General features: G+C 45.5%; 1 protein-coding gene across 1 annotated transcript in view; it reads right to left on the minus strand.

The window, feature by feature from the left end:
* Positions 1-20,435, minus strand: part of EDRF1 (erythroid differentiation regulatory factor 1) — a 1,702,580-nt gene that overhangs the window by 913,183 nt on the left and 768,962 nt on the right. Inside the window, exons 13-14 of the mRNA XM_069611509.1 lie at positions 11,341-11,412; positions 11,101-11,251 (exon numbers count right to left, since the gene is read on the minus strand). Of these exons, the coding sequence (XP_069467610.1) occupies positions 11,101-11,251; positions 11,341-11,412 (223 nt within the window). The remainder of the gene's footprint in view (positions 1-11,100; positions 11,252-11,340; positions 11,413-20,435) is intronic.

Genomic DNA, 20,435 nt, shown 5'->3' on the forward strand with positions numbered 1-20,435 from the left:
TCTGTGTTCAATTTATTTTATTTGTCAAGCACCGACATACGCATGGCCATCAGGGCAAAAAAACATTTAACTTCAAGATAGCACAGGGCCAACAAAACAAACTGGACAGGACACACAAACACCAAAAAAGGAACAAGTTACTTACCTGTAACTGTTGTTCTCCAGCATGGGTCTGGCATGGATTCACATGCTCATGAATATTCCCCGCCGTCAGGCTGGGAATCCTCGGTAAAGAAAAAACCAGTATCAGTTTCGTTTCTGATCTGTCTTTCGTAGTAGTAACCAATCACTGGTCTCTGCGTCATACTGACCACAGCCAATGACTGCCCTCTACCTAAGCACCGCCTCTGCCAGCCATCTTCAGATTTGGAAGCACGTGAAGTGGCAGTATGACCAAGTGAAGAGCCGCAGAGGGGTAGGCGGGAGGGTTCGCATGTGAATCCATGCCAGACCCATGCTGGAGAACAACAGTTACAGGTAAGTAACTTGTTCCTTCTCCAGCATGGGGTCTGGCATGGATTCACATGCTCATGAATAAAGAATACATAGCAGTACACACATGCACAACCACGGGAGGTGGCAAAGGCTCAACATTAAGCATCACATCAAACTCAACATTAAGCATCTTACCTCCTCACCAGGCTCACCTTAGGCGAACAGGTTGCGCAGCACTGCTTGGCCGACCCTGGACTCCTCCCTGGAATCCCGATCGACGCAGTAGAATTTCGTGAAGGTGTGCGTCGACCTCCACGTAGCAGCCCTACATATGTCCAGCAGGGGCACACCAGAAAGGAACGCCGTGGTAGCTGCGATCGCTCTGGTGGAATGGGCTCTCGGAGCCATCTGGAAATGGAAGCCTTCGAGAGAGCCTTCCCTTGATTGACAGGTCCAAAGTTCACAAAGAGTTGTGATGTCTTCCGAAAACACTTCGTGCGGTCCACATAGAACTTCAGCGCTCTAGCCACATCTAGCGAGTGCAAAGACCTCTCATCCAGCGGCAAAGGTGTCAGGAAGAATACACGTAACACCAAGAGCTCGTTTAAATGTAAGTCCGACTGCACCTTGGGCATGAAGGAGGGGTGCGTCCGTAGTACTACCCTCGTCGTGTGGAATGTCAAATAAGGTGGTTTACAAGAGAGGGCCTGAATCTCTCCCACTCGTTGTGCGAAGCTGATGGCCACAAGAAAAGCTGTTTTCCACGACAAAAATGTCTGTGGCGCCGAATGCATAGGCTCGAACGGAGGACCCATGAGCGTAGTCAGCACCACATTGAGCTCCGATGTCGGGGCCGGAGACTTTACTGGCGGGAACGAGCAAAAAAGTCCTTTGACGAACTCCTTAACCAATCGATGCGATTATAAGGATGATCGTCCAGGAGATCTAGTGTAGCGGGAGATAGCCACCAGATGAACATTGATGGAAGCATGGGCCAGTCCTGCCTTGGCCAACAGCAACAAATACGGAAGTACCTGCGGAGCAGTGACTCGTAGAGGGTCGATCGTCTGAGTACGGCACCAAACGGCAAACCTCTTCCACTTGTGCCCGTAGCATTTGAGAGTAGACTAAGCTCTGGCCTTGGCGAGCACCTCCTTACAATCCGCTGGGAGATTGTAGCCCCCAAACTCTAGTGCTGCAGTAGCCAGGCCTTCAGGGTCAGCAATACTGGTTTGTGGTGCAGAAGCTGCCTCCTTCCCTGTCGAGAACATCTGCGACCGCCGGAAGTTTGACTGGAGGGGACACTGACATGTACCATATCTGTCTCGGCCAGGCCGGTGCGACGAGTATCATCCTGCACCGGGACCGTCTGAGTTGATTAACTAATTGAAGAAGAAACAGCAACGGAGCAAACACATACAGAAACAGGCCGTCCCAGGGTAAAGAGAACGCGTCCCCCATGCTACCCGGCTGGGGAAACCTGCTGGCGAACCTCCAGCACTTGGTGTTCATCGCCGTCGCAAAATGATTGATCTGAGGATTGCCCCATCTGCGGAACAGGTGATCCACTTGGTCCTGCCGAAGTTCCCACTCGTGGCAAGAGCGCAGGTCCCTGCTGAGAGAGTTATGACGGTATTCTTCACTCCTGCCAGGTGAAACGGGATGAGGAACATCCCCTGGGCTACAGCCCAGTGCCAAAGGTCCTGCGCCTCTTTGGAGAGTGCCGGGGATCTGGTTCCCCCCTGCTTCCTGGTGTAAAACGTTGTGCTGGTGTTGTCTGTGAAGACCCATACCACCTTGCCCTTCAGGGACGGAAGGAAAGACCTGAGGGCCCAAAACACTGCCCGCAGCTCCAACACATTGATGTGCAACGTCCTATCCTCCGGTAGCCACAGGCCTCTTGCATGAAGACCTCCGGTGTGCGCTGCCCATCCTTCCAGGGAGGCGTCCATCGTGACAGTCTCGTGATGCAGTGCGGTCTGGAAATACGCACCTGCGGACAGATGTGCGTGCACTCCCCACCACTGTATCGCTCGACGGAAATTCTCGTTGAGTGTGATCTTGTCATCGAAGCTTCCAGACACTTGTATCCAGCGGGCGTCGAGGAACTCTTGCAGTGGACGCATCCGAAGCCTGCACAGCCGAATGAGGTATATGCATGATGACATCATGCCGAGCAGGGACTTGATGGACCTCACCCTTGCGATCTTCAGGGCCAACAGCTGTTGTACCATGCCCAAGATGGCCACTATCCTCTCCTCCGACAGAGATGCCAGGCACGACTGCGTTGAGTTGGGACCCCAGAAACCGTGCGTCCTGCGATGGAATCAAGCAGGACTTTACATAGTTCACTGAGCAGATCCATCAGGAGTTGGACGGTCTTTGCCATGTGTTCAACTGCAATGTCCTTTGAGCTTGTCCTTTGAGCCAGTCGTCCAGGTAAGGGTACACATGGATCCCTTACAGGCGCAGCTGCGCCGCCACCGGCGCCAGGCACCTAGTGAAGACTCTTGGTGCCGACTTCAAACCGAAGGGAAGGGCCTTGAACTGGTAATGTTACGCTTGAACCACAAAGCGCAGGACCTTGCAGTGGCCCTTGTGTATGTGGATGTGAAAATAGGCATCTTCCAAGTCCAACGACGATAGAAAATCCCCTCTTCCAGCTGTCACCATCCGAAACATTTGAGACTTGATGTACTTGTTCAGACGGCAGAGGTCCAGGATGGGCCTCCAACCGCCAGAATTCTTTTTGACAAGGAAGGAATGAGAGTACACTCCGGAGCCCCGGAGCCTCTTTGGGACGAGCTCCATCGCACCCTTTTTTAGCATGGCCCTCACCTCCAGCAGAAGCTGAGGGATGTAGTTTTCCTGCCGGGCCACTGGTGGTATATGGGGATACTTCCGTTCGAACTCTAGTGTATGTCCATGGGCGAGAGCGTCCAGCACCCAACGGTCGGTGGAGATGGTCTTCCAGACGTTGACAAACTTCGCCAGCCGTCCTCCCAACGGGGTGCTCGGGTGGAGGCACAGCCGGTTCAATCCTGTTTTGACGTCAAAGCACTGCCTTGGGGGCCTTGACAAGGACAACGTCCTCCTCCAGATTTGGCACTGCCCCTGTAGATCTCCTGGGCCGACGAGGGGGGGTTGAGGATAGGACGAAGCTCCTCCCCCGTATCATTTGGAAGAACCTTGGGATTTTCCTCTGGAAGTCCAAAAGGACGGCGGTCGTTGCTGAAGCATGCCCAAGGCACGAGCCGTCTCAGTGTTCAACCTTGATTGCCTGAAAAGACTCGTCCATAGTCTTCCCGAACAAACTGTCCCTGTCAAAGGGCATGTCCACACCTTCAACTGAACATCCTGGCGGAAATCAGTGGCCCTAAGCCAGCCCCACCGACAAAGGCAAACGCTGTTGCCCATTTGGCAGAATCCCGTGTCGGCGATGTCTGTAACCACTATAATGGTGTGGTCCGAAGCCACCTTGCCTTCCTGTAGGATCTCCAAAGCTTCTGCCCTCTTGTCATCAGGAAGGAAGTCCAGGAGGGGAGCGATCTTGAACCAAATCTCTAAAGCGCTACGATGGTAAGGGCGTTTGTGGCCTTAATAGTCATCGCTGCTGACGCGATAATTCTTCGCCCCATGGCATCCAACTTCTTCCCCTCACTGTCTGGGGGAGGGAGGAGGAGGCCGCCGACGAGGAGGCGCCTGAAGATTTTACAGAGTCCGGAGACGGCTGGGACCGTAAGCACTTGGGCGCAGAGTCCGGCACCCTGTATTTCTTCTCATAATGGTCCGTTTTCGCTGGGGCCAAGGAAGTGTTCTTCATGAGGGACAACCCCCTCGTCCCAAATGTCATCCAAGAGCGGGATCAAAAGTACGGTCTTCCTCTTCGCCTCGCAGCGCTGGTACTGGAAACCCTCTTTTTTCTTCTCTTCAGGGACAAGCTGCAACCGCTCTGTGGCCCTCGAGATCATGACGTGAAAGGAGCCTATCTCGCGGGCGGTGAAGCTCTAGGCGGCAGAGACGGGAGATCCCCCTATCTGTGGTCGTCATCCATGCCCGTCGTCACCGTGTCCAGATCCGTATCATCCCTCAGGGGGGGAGGCGAAGGGTGGAACGGAGGCAGAGGGTGAACTCTACTCTTCTTGGGTGGTGGTTCCTCTGATGGTCTCGCCACCCCGGGTGGGGCCGCCGGCGCAAGAGGCATCCTCATCCAGATCTCCGAGCATAGGGTATGAAGAGCAGTGAGAATGTCCACCAAGATATCACCAGTGGTTGCTGAGGCGGTTGTTGGGGTGGTGGCAATGGAGGCAAGGGCGTGTGCGGCTTAGGCTGGTCCTCCATGCCCTCAACGCCCTGTTGCCCCTTGACGGTCTCCTCATCGTCATCCTCGTTGTTGCCCTCATCTGGATCCTTCCCGTAGGGCCTGCTCTCGACGCACCATTCCACCTGGAGGGTCTGGAGTTTGGTAAGCTCCTCCTTAGAGGAGAAATCCGAGCCCTGAAGGGCTACCATGCCCCCCCCTTCTGTGCGACTGATGGAGACGGTTTCGGGGAAATTATAGGCAACATCTTCTCCGGTCTCTTTTTCAAAGGGTTGAAAAGAGGACTCCCTCCTGGCGGGCAGGGATACTCTTGTCTTCGGGGCCGTGCCCTGCGGATCCGCCTTGGCGGTCTTCCCAAAATGCCACCACTCTTTCGATGGAAGGTGCCTTCGCCAGATGAACTTGCGCCTTCATGACCTTGGTCGAGCCTCAGGCCTTCAACTTAGGTGGAGGGTCCGAGCCCCGATCACCTGTGGCCTTCTCCGTAGGGCCTGTATGGGTCTACTGCAAGAGCTTGCCTGGATGGTCAGATTTCCTCTTCTTGGAAGAACTTGAGCGTTGGCTTGTGGTCGAAGGCGCTGGAGACGCTGTGCTCGCCCTAGCCGCTGCGGAGCCCGTCACAACGGCGCTCCCGGTCGCAAGAGACTTGCAGTGCTTAGCCTTATGTTGGGCCCCCGTTGGAGGAGAGCCCTCAAAGGTCTTAGAAAACTGCTAAACCTTCTTCTTCTGGGCAGGGGAGGCATGCTGCCGGGACTCATCCAGAGCAGGGGCCTTGGCCTGCAGCCACTCATTGAGACGCCTGCTCTGGTCTTTCAACGTGCAGGGTATCATCTCCTGACAAGACGCACAGTCCCCTCTCCACGTACGTCGGGTACAAGTGCAGGCAGTAAAAGCACAGGGAATGTCTGTCGTCTGAAAAGCCGGGGAAAACCTTGAAGAGAGGTGCCAAGTCCTTCTTCTCATCCGCCATGTCCACGCGACGTAGGCATTGAAGAAGCTTCTGGAATCCTCCAAGAAGAAACTCGATGAAATTCATCCTTGAAGGGTGCTGAAGAATCCGAAACGGGTCCCCATTAAACAGAAGGTGGATAGGTGGAGCTTGAGGCTCGATTGACTGAAAAAATATAGCAAAACTCTTAGAAAAATCGCTAAACACAGTAAAAGCTCGAGAGCTATAGCTTGAGGACTCCCAACAATTGAACGTACAGTAAAAATCTGAAAATGGCTGCCAGAGGAGGGGCTTAGCTGGAGAGCAGTCACTGGCTGGGGGCAGTATGACCCAGAGACCAGTGAGTGGTTGTTAGGAGAAAGACAGTTGAGAAGTGAAACTGAAACTGATTTTTTTTTTCCCGAGGATTCCCAGCATGAGCATGTGAATCCATGCCAGACCCCATGCTGGAAAACTTACACTACACACACACACTGACCAGCCAAAGAAATATTGGAGTGGCCCAGTTGCTGCCACTTTAACAGCCCTCCCCCATCTGTGCACCAACACCCATCAAATTCTACTCCTCACCCACCACAAACCCACCACACTACAGCCCATTCTGCATTTCCGTGTGGAACATGTTAGCAAGCAATGAAGCAGGATAAAAACACCATGAACAGAATCCACGTGAGCTATCCCAACTCAATTAAAATCTCAATGGCACAAACGGAACTGGTTGTTCATGCCTGCGTGCATCAACATGAGGGACCCCAACAAAATTTTCGATCTAGGGGCCAAAGACCTTTTTTAGGGAGAGGCCCTTTCCGAGGCTATCGAGGGGACTTTTACAGTCAACCATGGGATATATGGGGGGGCCGGAGATGGCAACGGCCATGCAGGAGAGGCTACAACCAATAGAAGCCCTTGCTATTCCTATGGTAACTAACATGGAAGTTCAAACTATTCCAGTCTTTAACTTATCAGATACCATATTATCCGACCAACAAATCCAACTCCTTATTAAGGGCCTCTCTTTCGTCCCCACCAATAGGACGGATTGGTACTCCACGGAAGTGGAGATGAAACAATTCTTCCGGAAAGTTAGACTGAGTAACTATTTCCGAGAACAGGGGGAAAGCGAAACCGTAACTGATACAGGACTGAGAGTCCCTTCTGCCTTTACTCCATCAGACAATCAGGTGGCGGAGGAAATCATCTTATTTGAGAAATGTGTCCTGAATGATCTGAAAAAACTTCAGAGCACAAATCACCAGGTTAGAAACAACCTCTCTAACGAAAAAGCTTTGGAAGAATTAACATGTAACCCAAATCTGATTATCAAACCTGCAGATAAAGGGGGAGGGATTGTCCTTTTCTCATGGATGCGTTACAACTGCATGGCCCTGGACCTCTTGGAAGATACCCAAAGTTATTGTCCCCTGAGAAAGGATCACTCATTAGATATAGAAAGAGAGATCAGGGATGTCACTCAATATGCAGCAGATCGATCATGGATAACGAAGGAAGAACTTGAATATTTAAATCATTCTGAGAAAAGCACTCCCTCATTCTATAGCCTCCCTAAGATACATAAGGATCAAACACAGCCACCAGGCAGACCGATTGTGTCTGGTTGTGGCTCCATTTTGGAACCGTTGTGTAAATTCATAGATCTATTCCTGCAACCAATTAGCAAACAAACTGACACATACCTGAAAGATACTACAGCAACTATAAAAGTCTTTGAGGGACAACCGTTCGATGCAGACCAGGACTTTTTAGTCACGATGGACATTACTGCACTCTATACTAATATCCCTCAGGAGGAGGCAATAGAGATAGTCAACCTTTTTCTTACCCATCAGGCAACCCAACACAGGGTTCCAGCGGCTTTCTTAATAGAACTAATGACGATTGCACTACAAAGGAACTTATTTGTTTACTCAGGGCAGTTCTACCTGCAAACAAGAGGTACGGCAATGGAAGCAGCCTTTGCTCCCAGCCTTGCGATCTTGTTTATGGCAGCCTTTGAGATGAGATATGTTCTCTCAGAAAACAACATCTATAAACCACACATTAGAAAGTGGTATAGATATATTGACGATGTCATTTTCCTGTGGAGAGGCAACATTGAGTCCCTACAGGAATTTTTTGCCTACTTGAACTGCCAACACAACACTATTAAATTCACGATGTTACATTCCAAATCGACAATTAATTTCCTGGATTTATGTATCAACGTGAAAGTTGGACATTTGGCATGTACTTTATATAAGAAAACTACTGACAGAAACACTTTTTTACATTTTAAGAGTTTCCATCCTAGATCTCTTAAAGAGAATCTGCCATTCAGTCAATTTCTTAGACTTTGAAGAATTTGTACTGAGATTGCTGATTATTACACACATGCCAACAAATTAGCAAGTGATCTTAAGGAACGAGGCTACCCGAAGAAACTGGTATCCCATGCCCTAAAGAGAGCAAGATTCACGCCTCGAGAAAACTTGCTGGAATCCAACTCAAGAACACAAAAACAGGATCGCATAACATGTGTCACTACTTATAGCACACAATCATTTGCAATCAAGAAGACACTCTTGAAATATTGGTCCATGTTGAGTAACTGTCTCCAAGATAAAGGCAAACCTCTATTTGCATTTAAAAGATCGAGAAACTTGAGGGACAAACTGGTACATTCTACTATCCGCAGCAAACCCAACACAAGTCACAGAATCCTTAGACCGTTGTTGAAACATTTCCCCTGTGGAAACTGCTGGGCTTGTAAATATACAAAGAAAATGTCCAATTTCAAAATTCAGGAGAGAACATGGGACATACGCTTTTTGTCGAATTGTAAAACCGCCAATGTCATTTACTGCATCCAATGCCCATGTGGACTGAGGTATGTGGGCCAGACCACAAGACCAGTCCACATAAGGATCAACAAACACCGATCCAGGATTAAGTGTAAGAATCACCAAGCGCCAATGGTGTCTCACTATGTGGCCTTTGCCCATACGTCTGAGGACATTCAATGGTGGGTATTGGATACTGTGAAAAATAGTTCCAACCCTAAGAGAGCATTGAATGACAAAGAGTCTAGATGGATCCATCGACTGCAAACTCTTGATAAATTGAGAGGTCTGAATGAGGAAACCCCCTCCTATCAATTTTTACATTGACTTTGGATACCCCCCAAAATGTATTCTATATTTTGGCGTGTGATTTTCAGTGGACTTTTCTGATGCTTAGCACGATCCATGTGGTCACTCCTTTCCCATGTTATTGACTATGACTGCACTGCACTTACAGCAGCCCCGTAGCAGTAATAGCTCCAACACACCCAGGCAGCCACCATACAGACCAGATGGTTTTCCGTCTGCAATGCGCATTATTTTTTGACGTTGTATTTAGCGGCCTGGCCCGCTTGACCGCTGCACTACCATCACAAGCAGGGTGTTATTCCCCCTTCTGGCTGCCACCACCACTACAATGGCGCACTTTTTCTGGCGCCTGGACTGCATACCCAGTCTCGAATTACGCCAGTAACGTGGCTGCTCAGGCGCACGCCACACAACTCGATGATCTTTCATCTATACGATTGCATATCGAGCTCGCTTAACTCAATCAGGGCTGCATTACTATATATTGGACATCATTGCCGTGAGGACCTTTTAGCCTTGCACGGCTTAACTGGTGAGACTGCGGAAACTGTATGATGATGACACGCGCTGCTTTTCATCCCGGTACACCCACATGACAGCCCTGCTGTGCTTATCGGAGTTTTTCTTCTCTCGTGGGATTCGGGGGAGTATGAATGATTAGAGGCCATACTTGCTCTTGTTGCTCCCTGTAGTCCCCAGCCCACACCTTAGTTGTGGCCCGCATACAGTGAGCGCTTTACCTTAATGCATTATTTTGGCATTTGTTTTTCTTGACCTTTAGATGCACAGATTCAAGACGAGTAACGAACAATCCATCTGATACGTGCACACAAGAATACACGCTACTTTTCAATGACCAACATTAACCACGGCTTCAGGTCAGCCTCTTCTTTTGGTACTTTTACTGTCTATACACTGTCTACCACGTAGGCTTTAGGAACATGATGCGAGAGAACTTGACATATTTTTCGGGTTCTACTCTTGTTTCCTCCCTAGAAAAGCGATGCGAATATCGGGCTCTTTGCACCTGATTGCATTCAAGCTAGTTCACACCATAATACTCCAATCCTGCCTAGCCGAGATTTGTCTCCAGGCACTTCTTCTATTACTCCATCTGAGGTAAATTTACCCTCCATGGTATGGGGCACATTACCCAGATCTGGTGAAGTTATTACACCGCATTATGGTCTTTGCTTGTTTCTATCAATAAGTCTTGGTCTATATATACTATCTATTCCTCTGACTCAATTTAACTATACACAGACTTAAGCACTTTTTATTTTTTGGACTATGGGCACACACTTCTGCCAGAAGCACTACTCTCTATAACTTGACTTTTTTCTGGCTTTCGGTGTTAATCTCCGCTTTTCTTCCCTATCCTTAGCGGAGGTATTGATCACTTTTGTTCAAGACTTGAGTTTCTCTTCTTTTTTTACATTTATTTCCGACAGGAATTGAAATGTTTTTATTCTTTCATTAGCCATCTACGGGTGGCTTTTTAACTTGAATTTTTTGCCCTTTCCCTTTACCCTTTTCTGTTTTTTTCATAGGGGTTAAAAAACGTATACATCTGACTTTTGGTCCTGAGGAAGGCGTTTTCTGTTTAGACCTCCACGCCGAAACGTATTTGACCACACCTGACTGACCTCTCTGGCTGACAGCGGTGGCCACTGTGCCTATATGCATTAGGCCAGTTAACACATTCGTACACAAACTGAGGTTAGAGAAAATAAGGTGAGCATCGGTAATGGATATACAGCATCACCATTACTTTATTCCCTGTGGGGACACAATTTTGTGATTTTTGTCAACATGAGGGTTTTTGCATCTTGCCTGTCTGAACTCCCCACTAAATTCACTTTTCCCTATATTCTGCAGTACTGAGCACCAATAGGCAACCTAAATAGCAGAAGTCACACCGTACAAGACCCAGCTGTGACTTTTTACTTATTACTGTAGTGATCAAGAGGAACAAGATTGGTCCATCCCATGCAGATGTCAAAAGATGGAGGCGAGGATTTCAGTGCGTATCTGCAGAACAAAATGCAAGGCGCCACTCAGGCTTGGATTCAACAGATGATCAGGTTCTATGACCATCATTAGCAAGGTGCGGGCTATGGCAGTGCCTTTTAAAAAGGCAAATACTAGTCAGATATGTGTGCAATACAAAACCACGGACTGCATGCTTGCTAGAAACATTAATTGCATAAAAAGAAGAATGTCTTAAATTCGTGAAATTCAATGCTTACTTTTGTCTAAAAATAAGGCCATCTGTTTTTCCAGACATTCAGGACCAACACTTGCAGATTCATCTTCATATTTTAACGGGATTGGGGTATTTGGATCAGCTGCAGGTAAATCGCCTTCTTTTTTTATGCTTCTGTCAATGGACTTGAGACCCTTTATAAAAAGAGATATCATGGTAACTTTTTTTTTTTAAAGGAAACACAAATACAGTAGATGTTAAGTAAGCATCAAACTTAACCCACCTCAAGGACATATCCCAGGACTAATCTGCAACGTTCTTCAGTATCACAACATACCGGAAAAGTACAGCTGGGCTTTTGGGGAGGAAAAGATAAGTCTGTTTAATGGAACAAACATATTTTAAATACAATAACTGCAAATCAACAATTAAACTCATGGATGTCAATATTGAGTCTAAGTACTCAATATCCCCAGGGTAAATCTCAACTTAGTGAATGGGTAGTACAGTAGTGCTTTTAAGATGCTTCAAGTTAAAGTTGACGTCTCTGTAATAAGCACCATGACAGTTCAAGCCTCCAGGGCTGCATTCAGGAGAGTTGATAATGTCAGCCGTGCGTGAAAGTGTTTCAAAAATTAAATTGGCAAGTATGTTACCAACTGATTGCCATCAATAAGAGAAACAGTAAATTGTCTAAACAAGGTCCTGGACACTGTAATGATGCACGTTGTGCAGGTGCGGTAATGCCCTTTAAACTGTAAAGCAGCATATGAACTATGGGCTGTAGTTTGATTTGGAGTAATGGATAGAATTTGGATTTTGTGCATTTCAGAAAAAAGTATACTTTCAGGCTCGAAGGTGAAACAATATGCACAATTGACAAGTTAGACAGTGTCTTCAAAAAACTATAGATGGCACAAGACGCAATGGAACAGTGCACAGAAAAATGTTGAAGGCGGAAGAGTGGATGATGACCTGTAAAAGAAATTAAGTTAGAAACCCTGAACTGTAGTTCTCCAGCGTTGAAGTGAGTCCCACATTAACTTGCTTTTTTCAACATTCCCTTCCATCAGGCCTATGTACCAAACGAACAATGCATATTTTTGTTTGCTGGTGCTGATGCCCATTTAGGCTTTCTTCGAGCAGGAAGTCTTGCTTTCCTTAGGTTCTTGGAGCTCAGCAGGAAAATAGGCGAGCTGCATTCTTGTCTATAAAAGGTCCTCAATGATGGAATCCCACTGGTGCAAGTATCTGATTTCCCTACAGCAATCATCAACTTTCAAAGATTAAACTTTCTTTAAATTGTACTAAATGCCATCAATATTATGGTGCATTAAAGAAGTGTAAAAAAGCCTTCTACATGTAATGTAAGAAAAGAATAGGCCATTTCAGTTCTCAAACCATACATGCCAGAACGACAACTATTAGCCGCCACTAGACAAGGAGGTGAACATCCAGTGGTGTCTACTAGGTGGCGCTATGGCATGGACTGAACTCCCAACAGCCATTCTCTGAGTTGCTGGCAGAGATGCTCTGAATAAGCTCTCGTCAACGGTTTGCTTAACATACCTTTGTCTTCTTTGTGGCATCTACATCCAAATTGTTGTGCTCTTTGTGAATTCTTACCTAAGGTGATGTCATTGCTTTGCTAATTTCTAGTAATGGAGCATTATTTAAGCCTGCTGTTCTTCCTCTGATAAAATAAGTGGTTGTTCCAGCTTTCAAACAGCACCACCCAATGATGGCTACAAGCTAGGATACAATGTATTCTATCAGAAAAGTGATCTTTATCTTAAAATTAAATTGGCTACACATATTTGCTCTGTAGTTCTGAACTCTTGCTTTCTGAATGTGTTTAATGTAAAGGGTATGATGACATTTCTCAGCATGCCAGAGAGGTGATCATACTGAGTAAAGAAGCTGATCCGGGGATCTAATTATCAGTAGCCAAGATGGTTTGCAATGAGGTGCATGGACTGATGAGATATAGTCAAGATGTTAAGTTCAAGAGCTCCACCCACCCCGTGGCAATGTCTTCAAACATTCTGCTAACTGGCTTAGATCTTAAGGCAAGTTGAGCAGGGGGTCAATTAAATATTTTGGGCAGCTTGCGAGGCTGGCAACATATTGCTGGCATCAGAGATTGTGAAGAAAACAGTTGGCAAGTTGCTGAATTGCGAGCATGGCAGTCCTAAAATGGCATATGAACAAAAGACCTAGACCACCAGGCCTGCTGTGAGGGCTGCACACCCTACTGACTAAAAGTGGTGGACCGTTGTTGTTAATAATCTATAGAAGCAAATCACAATGAATTTTAGAGATTGTACTCATCAACTAGAATGATAAAAGGTGATACATTTTATTATATCTTGCTATGGCAGATGCCAATGAACAAGTCAATGCATTTCGGACCAGAGTGATCCATCATCAGGGAGAAATCTGTGTCAATAATATCCCGAACATGCTAATCAAAGACCCACAGAGAAAAATGTAAAAAATGTGGCAAATAAAATCACATCACAAGTCATACAATGTTATTATCAAAACATAAATAAAATTCCAGTACATGTATTTGAGGTGTGCATGAGTAGGGGAGAGAGATACGAGAAGAAAAAGAGACATTTAATTTAAAACACCTCTATGTAAGGACTTTTTAACAACTTGCTCTGTCTTTTATGATTCATTATGTTCTGAATTTGCCAAATCACAAGGTCCTTTACGGAGCAAGCTGAGTGAGGATTGTGTAAGCACATGAAAGTGTGGTGCTATTGCAGGTTGCCAATTAGCTGAAATCCATCCCCTAAAATGTTTGCAACCCCCTAATGTGCAAGAGGGTACCTCATCATTATAAATGTCTAAATGAGATGACTTGTATAGCCAATTCCAATTCTGATTGTGATTGCTGAGGTAGATTACTGCATACCTACAGATAAGTGAGGCCACATAGACATTGCTGACTAACTTGTTGAAATAATACAAATCGAAGATGTGTAAAAGGCAAGGCACCTCAAGTCACCCAAATAAACACCTTGAGTATCCCAAACAAACATAATAACTGAGCAACAACCAACCTGTCATACGGAAAAGTAATTCAAGATCACTTCTGCAGTACTGTGTGTCCCATTGCAGCACATGTAAAACTCGTGCCTGCTGTGGAGAGCGTTACAGGTTCCTAAATGAAAGCTAAAGAGACGAGTAAGGCACGTAGTATACTGTGTGAATAAGCGTGAATAACAGAAAGTCAAGACATGGGAGGACTAGCCTAAATCTTAGTCTCTGTGGAAACGCTTTGCTTGGTGGAAGAGTCGTACCCAGAGGTGTCTACAACAGCCTGTCAAGTGGATAGGCTGAACTACCATTGCCAACAACTGTTAAGAAAGCAGTACAGGGACATTTAGAACACCACGGACTGAGGGACTTTTTTTCTCCCACCAGGAAGCAGAGCTTAAGCGAGCGAAAGGACTGAGGACTGTGACCATAAAGAGAACCCTATTGTATTCTGTTGATTAAGTCTCCTTCATCAGTTAAACCTAATCCCTTAGTATTCTGTTACTGTAATAAAAGACCCTTGAAACTTACATGGTTTCGAATCATCAGTTGATCCCAAAGTCATGACAGATCTAATCCCATGTGGCAAGTAATTTCTTCTGCCCCTTTGGAGTGGTAAAGAGGACTAATATGAGGGCAGAATATTTTTCATACCGATAGAAGCTTCAGAGTATTGGGAAGTGCCATATCATTTGTCCAGGTAACAACAAGAGCAGCTTTGTGTATGTATTGTGGTTTGAATGCCATAAAGCTGTTTGGTGTATCCCATAGCAACAGTAGCTGTTGGGAGCAGTTTGCAAATTGACTTCCATGATCGAATGGTTTAATTAAAAGATATTTGGAGAGCATGTGACCAAATGTGTGTTTTCCATAAACTTCTGGTTGGCCACAGAACACAGCCTGGGGTGGGTTTGTGGTACGTCCATTACATTTCTTCATTATACGTATTAGCCCCATCAAGAGATTAATTATGGGAACACAAATAATTTGATTGTTATCCTTTCTAATTACTATGGCCCATCAGCCAACATTTGACAAGTGATAAATTGGGTGATTGGTAATAAAAATAAAATCAAGCCCAATTAATCCAATATCCGATTTAAAATTGAGAACTTACTATCAGGAATTGTAAGCCCCATGAATTGGAACTCTTCTGTCTCTAGATCCTATGGACCGGATGGTCCTTCAAATAACATTTCAAAAGAATCTCCAAGACTCTTGTCTGACATAATGGTTAGTCTTTTTAGAAAGATATTCAGTATGTATTCTTTACCTCAGTTATGGCATTCATCCTACATTGTGCAGGTATAGGAGACAGAAACCATTGTCTGATCGCTTTACTGGACGTAATAAAATCTTTGCCAACTTGCCACTGGGTGAGCTTGAGATTTGGGCTTAAATGTATCAAAGATTAGAGCAATTCCCAACAGGTTTCCCAAAAAATATAGGCACTTCCATTAAACTCTTGTTTTGAGATTACTACAAGTACATGCCCTGGCGAAAGAAATGGCTTTCCAGTGTACTCTACTTGCATTGATTTGTCAGCAACATTTGACAGTGTTAATAGATCTATTCTGGGGGGCTGCTTTTAAGCATTTTAATTGCATTGCCTTCCAAAACTAGCATCCAAGTTTGTTTCGCTAGCAATGGTAGCCTTTATGCCAAATCAGGACTTATAGGGGCCTCGGCAGGTTTGCGTACTTGCTCCATTGCTGTTCAAACTTTACATTTCGGACCTCGGTTATAAGCTTGCGGGTGTTTGATCTTTTCTCTGTGTTCTGGCCAGCTAAGGTTAAATTGGCTGCCCTACGCTGATGATGTAGTGGAATTTTATGTTATCACCATTGGCCAACAACAAACAATCCAAAAATGTCAGCAGTTTGCCTTAGTTAATGATCTTTCTACTAACATCACCAAATCTAAAATTATAAGATGTTCATGAACAAAAAAGGTCATTCTTTTTTTCTGGGAATATTTGCAATATTAAGTTGGAAATGGTACAGCAATTTACTTACACAGGATTTTTTAATCTATGAGATTCCATATAGCCAATTGGAATATACTAGTTTAAGACCAAGTTTGTTCCACAGATGAAACGGATTAATAGGAAATATGGATGATTTTCCCTGTCAATGGTAATTAAGTATTACAAGGCTAAGATTGCACCCACTGGTAGTATATGGAGGGAAATTACACATTTATTTGAGGGACACATTTTAAACAAACTGGAAGCTCTACTATGGAGTCTGGGTTTTCACCTCCAAACTTGTGTACCTATCATTAGATAGAACTTGGGCCTTTTGCCCTGTCAAGCCTCAGTCAAATGGCAATTGTTACATATATAGCTGACATTTTTAGATGCCACAATATCTTCCCTGTACTTTGATTTCCATAAGGAATCCACTCAAATATCTGTGAAAGTTATACTTAAATGTGATGAACTTTTAAATCTCTGGGGGTTTCTTCAGCTACTCTCATTAGCAACGAGGTTTTAGTTGCACACAAAAAAGCTATGGGAATTGTAGTGGCTACTTATACGATAATCAATATTACTTCATAAACTTTTATCGAGATTTGTTGAAAGATGAGGACAGTACGGAAATTTTACCCCAATATCTAATTAAATTTCTGAATTCCAACTGCAGAGGTTGTTACTGCATTTTATATTAAATTAGATGTTGGAGGCTAGAAGAGGGGTTGTACATATTGACTGTGTTTGTTGATTCGGCTGGGACACCATTACATTTTCAAATTTGTGTTTGTAATGCCCACGTTTTTACAAGTTAAGATAGATCTATCTTGATAAATTTGTAAAGATGTATAAATCATTTAACACTTTGGAGGTGTATTTTAGCAGGCTGACAAGTTTATGTTAAGTTATTCAATTAGCTATTCCTTCAAATTAGAGGGTCATGTTCCTAGGAATGGTATTTTATTGTATATGCTATGAGGGTGTTGGTTATTCTTTACAAAATAATGGCATATTTGTATTATATGTTAAGCCTGATCTAATTGAACAATGTAAGTTATATGAGGATTATTCATTTTTTGTTAATAATGCACTTTTAATATTGTACAGTTTTGATGGTGATATTATTGTGATTGTGTGTGTATGTATATATATATATATGTATATGAGATACATTACTCACCGTAATCGTATTTCTGATGCTCCTATCTGCTTAGATTCACATGCTGTGCATAGGCCGACATCTAGTGGAAGTTGCAGAGTATTACAGTTTGTTTTTCGAAACTCGAAAATGGCCGTCGACACAGGGCGTGCCAGTAATACTATCCCTAGTGTGACGTCCACTGTACCCATGATCCCTCACGCGTCTAGGACCCTTAGATTGTATTTTTTCTTTGTGACATGAGGTAGCATGAGGAGTAGCTTGAGTACAGATAATCCAAGCAGATAGATAGATAAGACTGCAAGCATCCATGCGCCTTCTCTCATAGGGGAAGAAGGGTGGGTCGCATGTGAATCTAAGCAGATACAAGCATCAGAAATACTATTATGGTGAGTAATGTATCTCTTCTGAGGCTTGTGGAATCTGCTTAGATCACATGCTGTGCATAGATTAGCGAGCAGTGTTAGAATAAGGAGGTGGGATATGAAGAGGCTCATGAGCAAATAAATGTCTTAGAACCGCTTGTCCCACTTGATTATCTGTCTTGAAATGGGTGTCAATGCTGAAGTGCTGAGTAAAAGTGTGAATATAGCTCCAAGTAGCTGCTTTGCAAATGGTGTCATGGGGTACATTTGCAATGAAAGCCAGAGAGGCCCCGATGCCTCTTGTAGAGTGGGCTCTTGGCGTGAAAGGCAGAGTTTTTTCAGAAAGGGAGTAACACAGCTGTATACAGTTAACAATCCACTAAGAGATGGCACCTTTAGAGACGCAATCCCCCTCTCTGCCTGTAGCTACGGAGACAAACAGTGGTCTGTTTTCCTTAGCGGTCTGGTCTTGTTTACTTAGTAGAGGACCACCCTACGCATATCTAGGGTGTGTAGTTTCACCTCAGCCGAGCTTTGTGGGTTTTGGAAGAAAGCCGGAAGCTCGATAGACTGGTTCACGTGGAATTTGGAAATAAACTTAGGTGAGAACCTAGGGTGTGTACGCAAAACCAGTTTATCCTTGTGGACTGTAAAGAAAGGATCCTGCACTGACAGAGCCTGAATTTCGCTAACCCTTCTTATGGATGTAATAGCTACTAAGAAGGCGGTCTTATAAGTCAGGTGTTTGAGACTGCTTTTATGCATGGGTTCAAATGGGGTGGGGCATGAGTTTAGCTAGCACCACATTAAGGTCCCAACCTGGTGGTGGGTTTGAAATAGGAGGGTGAAGTCTCCTTACTCCTTCCATGAAGGTTTTAACCACTGGAACTTTCCACCACAACACCTTGTTATGGGAGGTGGTGTATGCTGACAGAGCTGCCAGATGCGCCTTCAGTGACTTAAAAACCAATCCTGCATCCAGCAGGTGGTGCATGTATGTAACAATAGTTGAAGGAGTGCAATCAACTGGGTGGATGTCTCTATTCTGGCACCAGATAACAAATCTCTTCCACTTGTCAAAGTAGCAGTGCCTCGTGTTAGGCTTCCTAGATTCTTTTAGGATGTCCATACATCTTTGAGGTAAATTGAGATGTCCAAACTCTATGACCTCAGGAGCCATGCTGCTAGGTTCATTCAGTTGGGTAGAGGATGTACTGTTTGACCTTGATGCTGGGACAGTAGGTTGTACCAGCCCGGGAGTTTGATGGGTTCGCACATCGCTAGTCTGTGTAAGTGTGGGAACCACAGTTGTCTCGCCCACATGGGAGCAACTAGGACGAGCGTCATCGATTCCCTGTTCAACTTGTTCACCACCTTCCTGATGAGAGGAGTTGGTTGAAAAGCGTATGCAAACATTCCTGACCAGTTCATCCACAGGGCGTTCCCCTGGGAGCCTGGTTGTGGGAATCTGGACGCGAATCTTGGGCATTGTCTGTTTTCGCTTGTGGCGAATAGGTCTATGGTGGGGGAACCCCACTGAGAGAAGAGATCTTCTACAATTTCTCTGTGTAGACACCATTCGTGCTCCTCTGGGAGGGGATTTCTGCTTAGTGCATATCTGCTAGAGAATTGAGATCCCCTGGAACATGTTGCGATGACAGGAAGATGTTCCGTTTAAGTGCCCATATCCAAATTCTCTGGGCAAGATTGGACAGATTTGACGAACAAGTCCCTCCCTGCTTGTTTATGTAAAACATGGCTGTAGTGCTGTCCGTCCGGATTTGCACTGACAGATTCAGCAGGTAGGGCTCGAACGCTTGAAGCGCTCTGAAGACTGCCAGAAGCTCTAGCAGGTTTATGTGATTCTTGGCCACTGAGTGAGACCAGAGATCCTGAGCTGTGTGGTGGAGGAGGAGAGCTCCCCACCCTGTCAGGCATGCATCGGTTGTGACTACCGGCTGTATCTCGGGATCGTAAAAGGGTTTCCCCTTGGACAGATTTTCTCGTGCCCACCAGTGAAGGCTTTGTACCAGTGTTGGCGAAACGACCACTAGATCGTCCCACTGACCACTTGCCTGAGACCACTGTTTTGCCAACCATTCCTGCATGGGACGCATGCGCAGGCACGCGTGGGGGACCAGGTAAGTACATGACGCCATCATGCCTAGCAAACGCATTGCTTTGCGTACCGTTATCTGACGACTGGCCTGATATTGAGGAATTTGCAGTAGTAAATTCCGAATTCTCTCCTCTGATGGAAAGGTCAACCCCTCTTGTGTGTCTAGGATAGCTCCTAGGAACTGTTTGGAGGTGCTTGGCACCAGACTTGACTTTTTCTCGTTTATTGAGAAACCCAATTCAAAGAGGAGGTCGATTGTTCTTTGAATGTTTGTTCTGCAAATCGCTGGGGTTTCCCCCGTGATGAGCCAGTCGTCTAGGTAAGGGTACACCGGGATTGCCTCCCTGCGTAGGTGTGCTGCTGCCACCGCCAGTACCTTGGTGAATACCCTTGGAGTTGAAGCTATCCCAAAGGGCAGTACCTTGAACTGGTAGTGCCGACTGTCCACCTTGAACCGCAAGTACTTTCTGTGCGCTGGGAACATGGAAATATGAAAATAGGCATCTTTCATGTTCAATGTTGCGATGTAGTCCCTTTTTTTAGGAGGGGGATTACCTCTTGGAGAGTTGTCAAGCGAAACCTCTGGGGCTTGACATATTTGTTTGCACGCCGTAAGTCTAATACTGGGCGCATTGTTAAATCTTTCTTTGGTACAAGGAAGTAGGTTGAACAAATACCCTAGTTTACCTGGTGTCCGGGGTCGAGTTCGATCACG

The sequence above is a fragment of the Ambystoma mexicanum genome, chromosome 8 (assembly GCF_040938575.1).
Source record: "Ambystoma mexicanum isolate Mex_15411 chromosome 8, UKY_AmexF1_1, whole genome shotgun sequence".
Lineage (NCBI taxonomy): Eukaryota > Metazoa > Chordata > Amphibia > Caudata > Ambystomatidae > Ambystoma > Ambystoma mexicanum.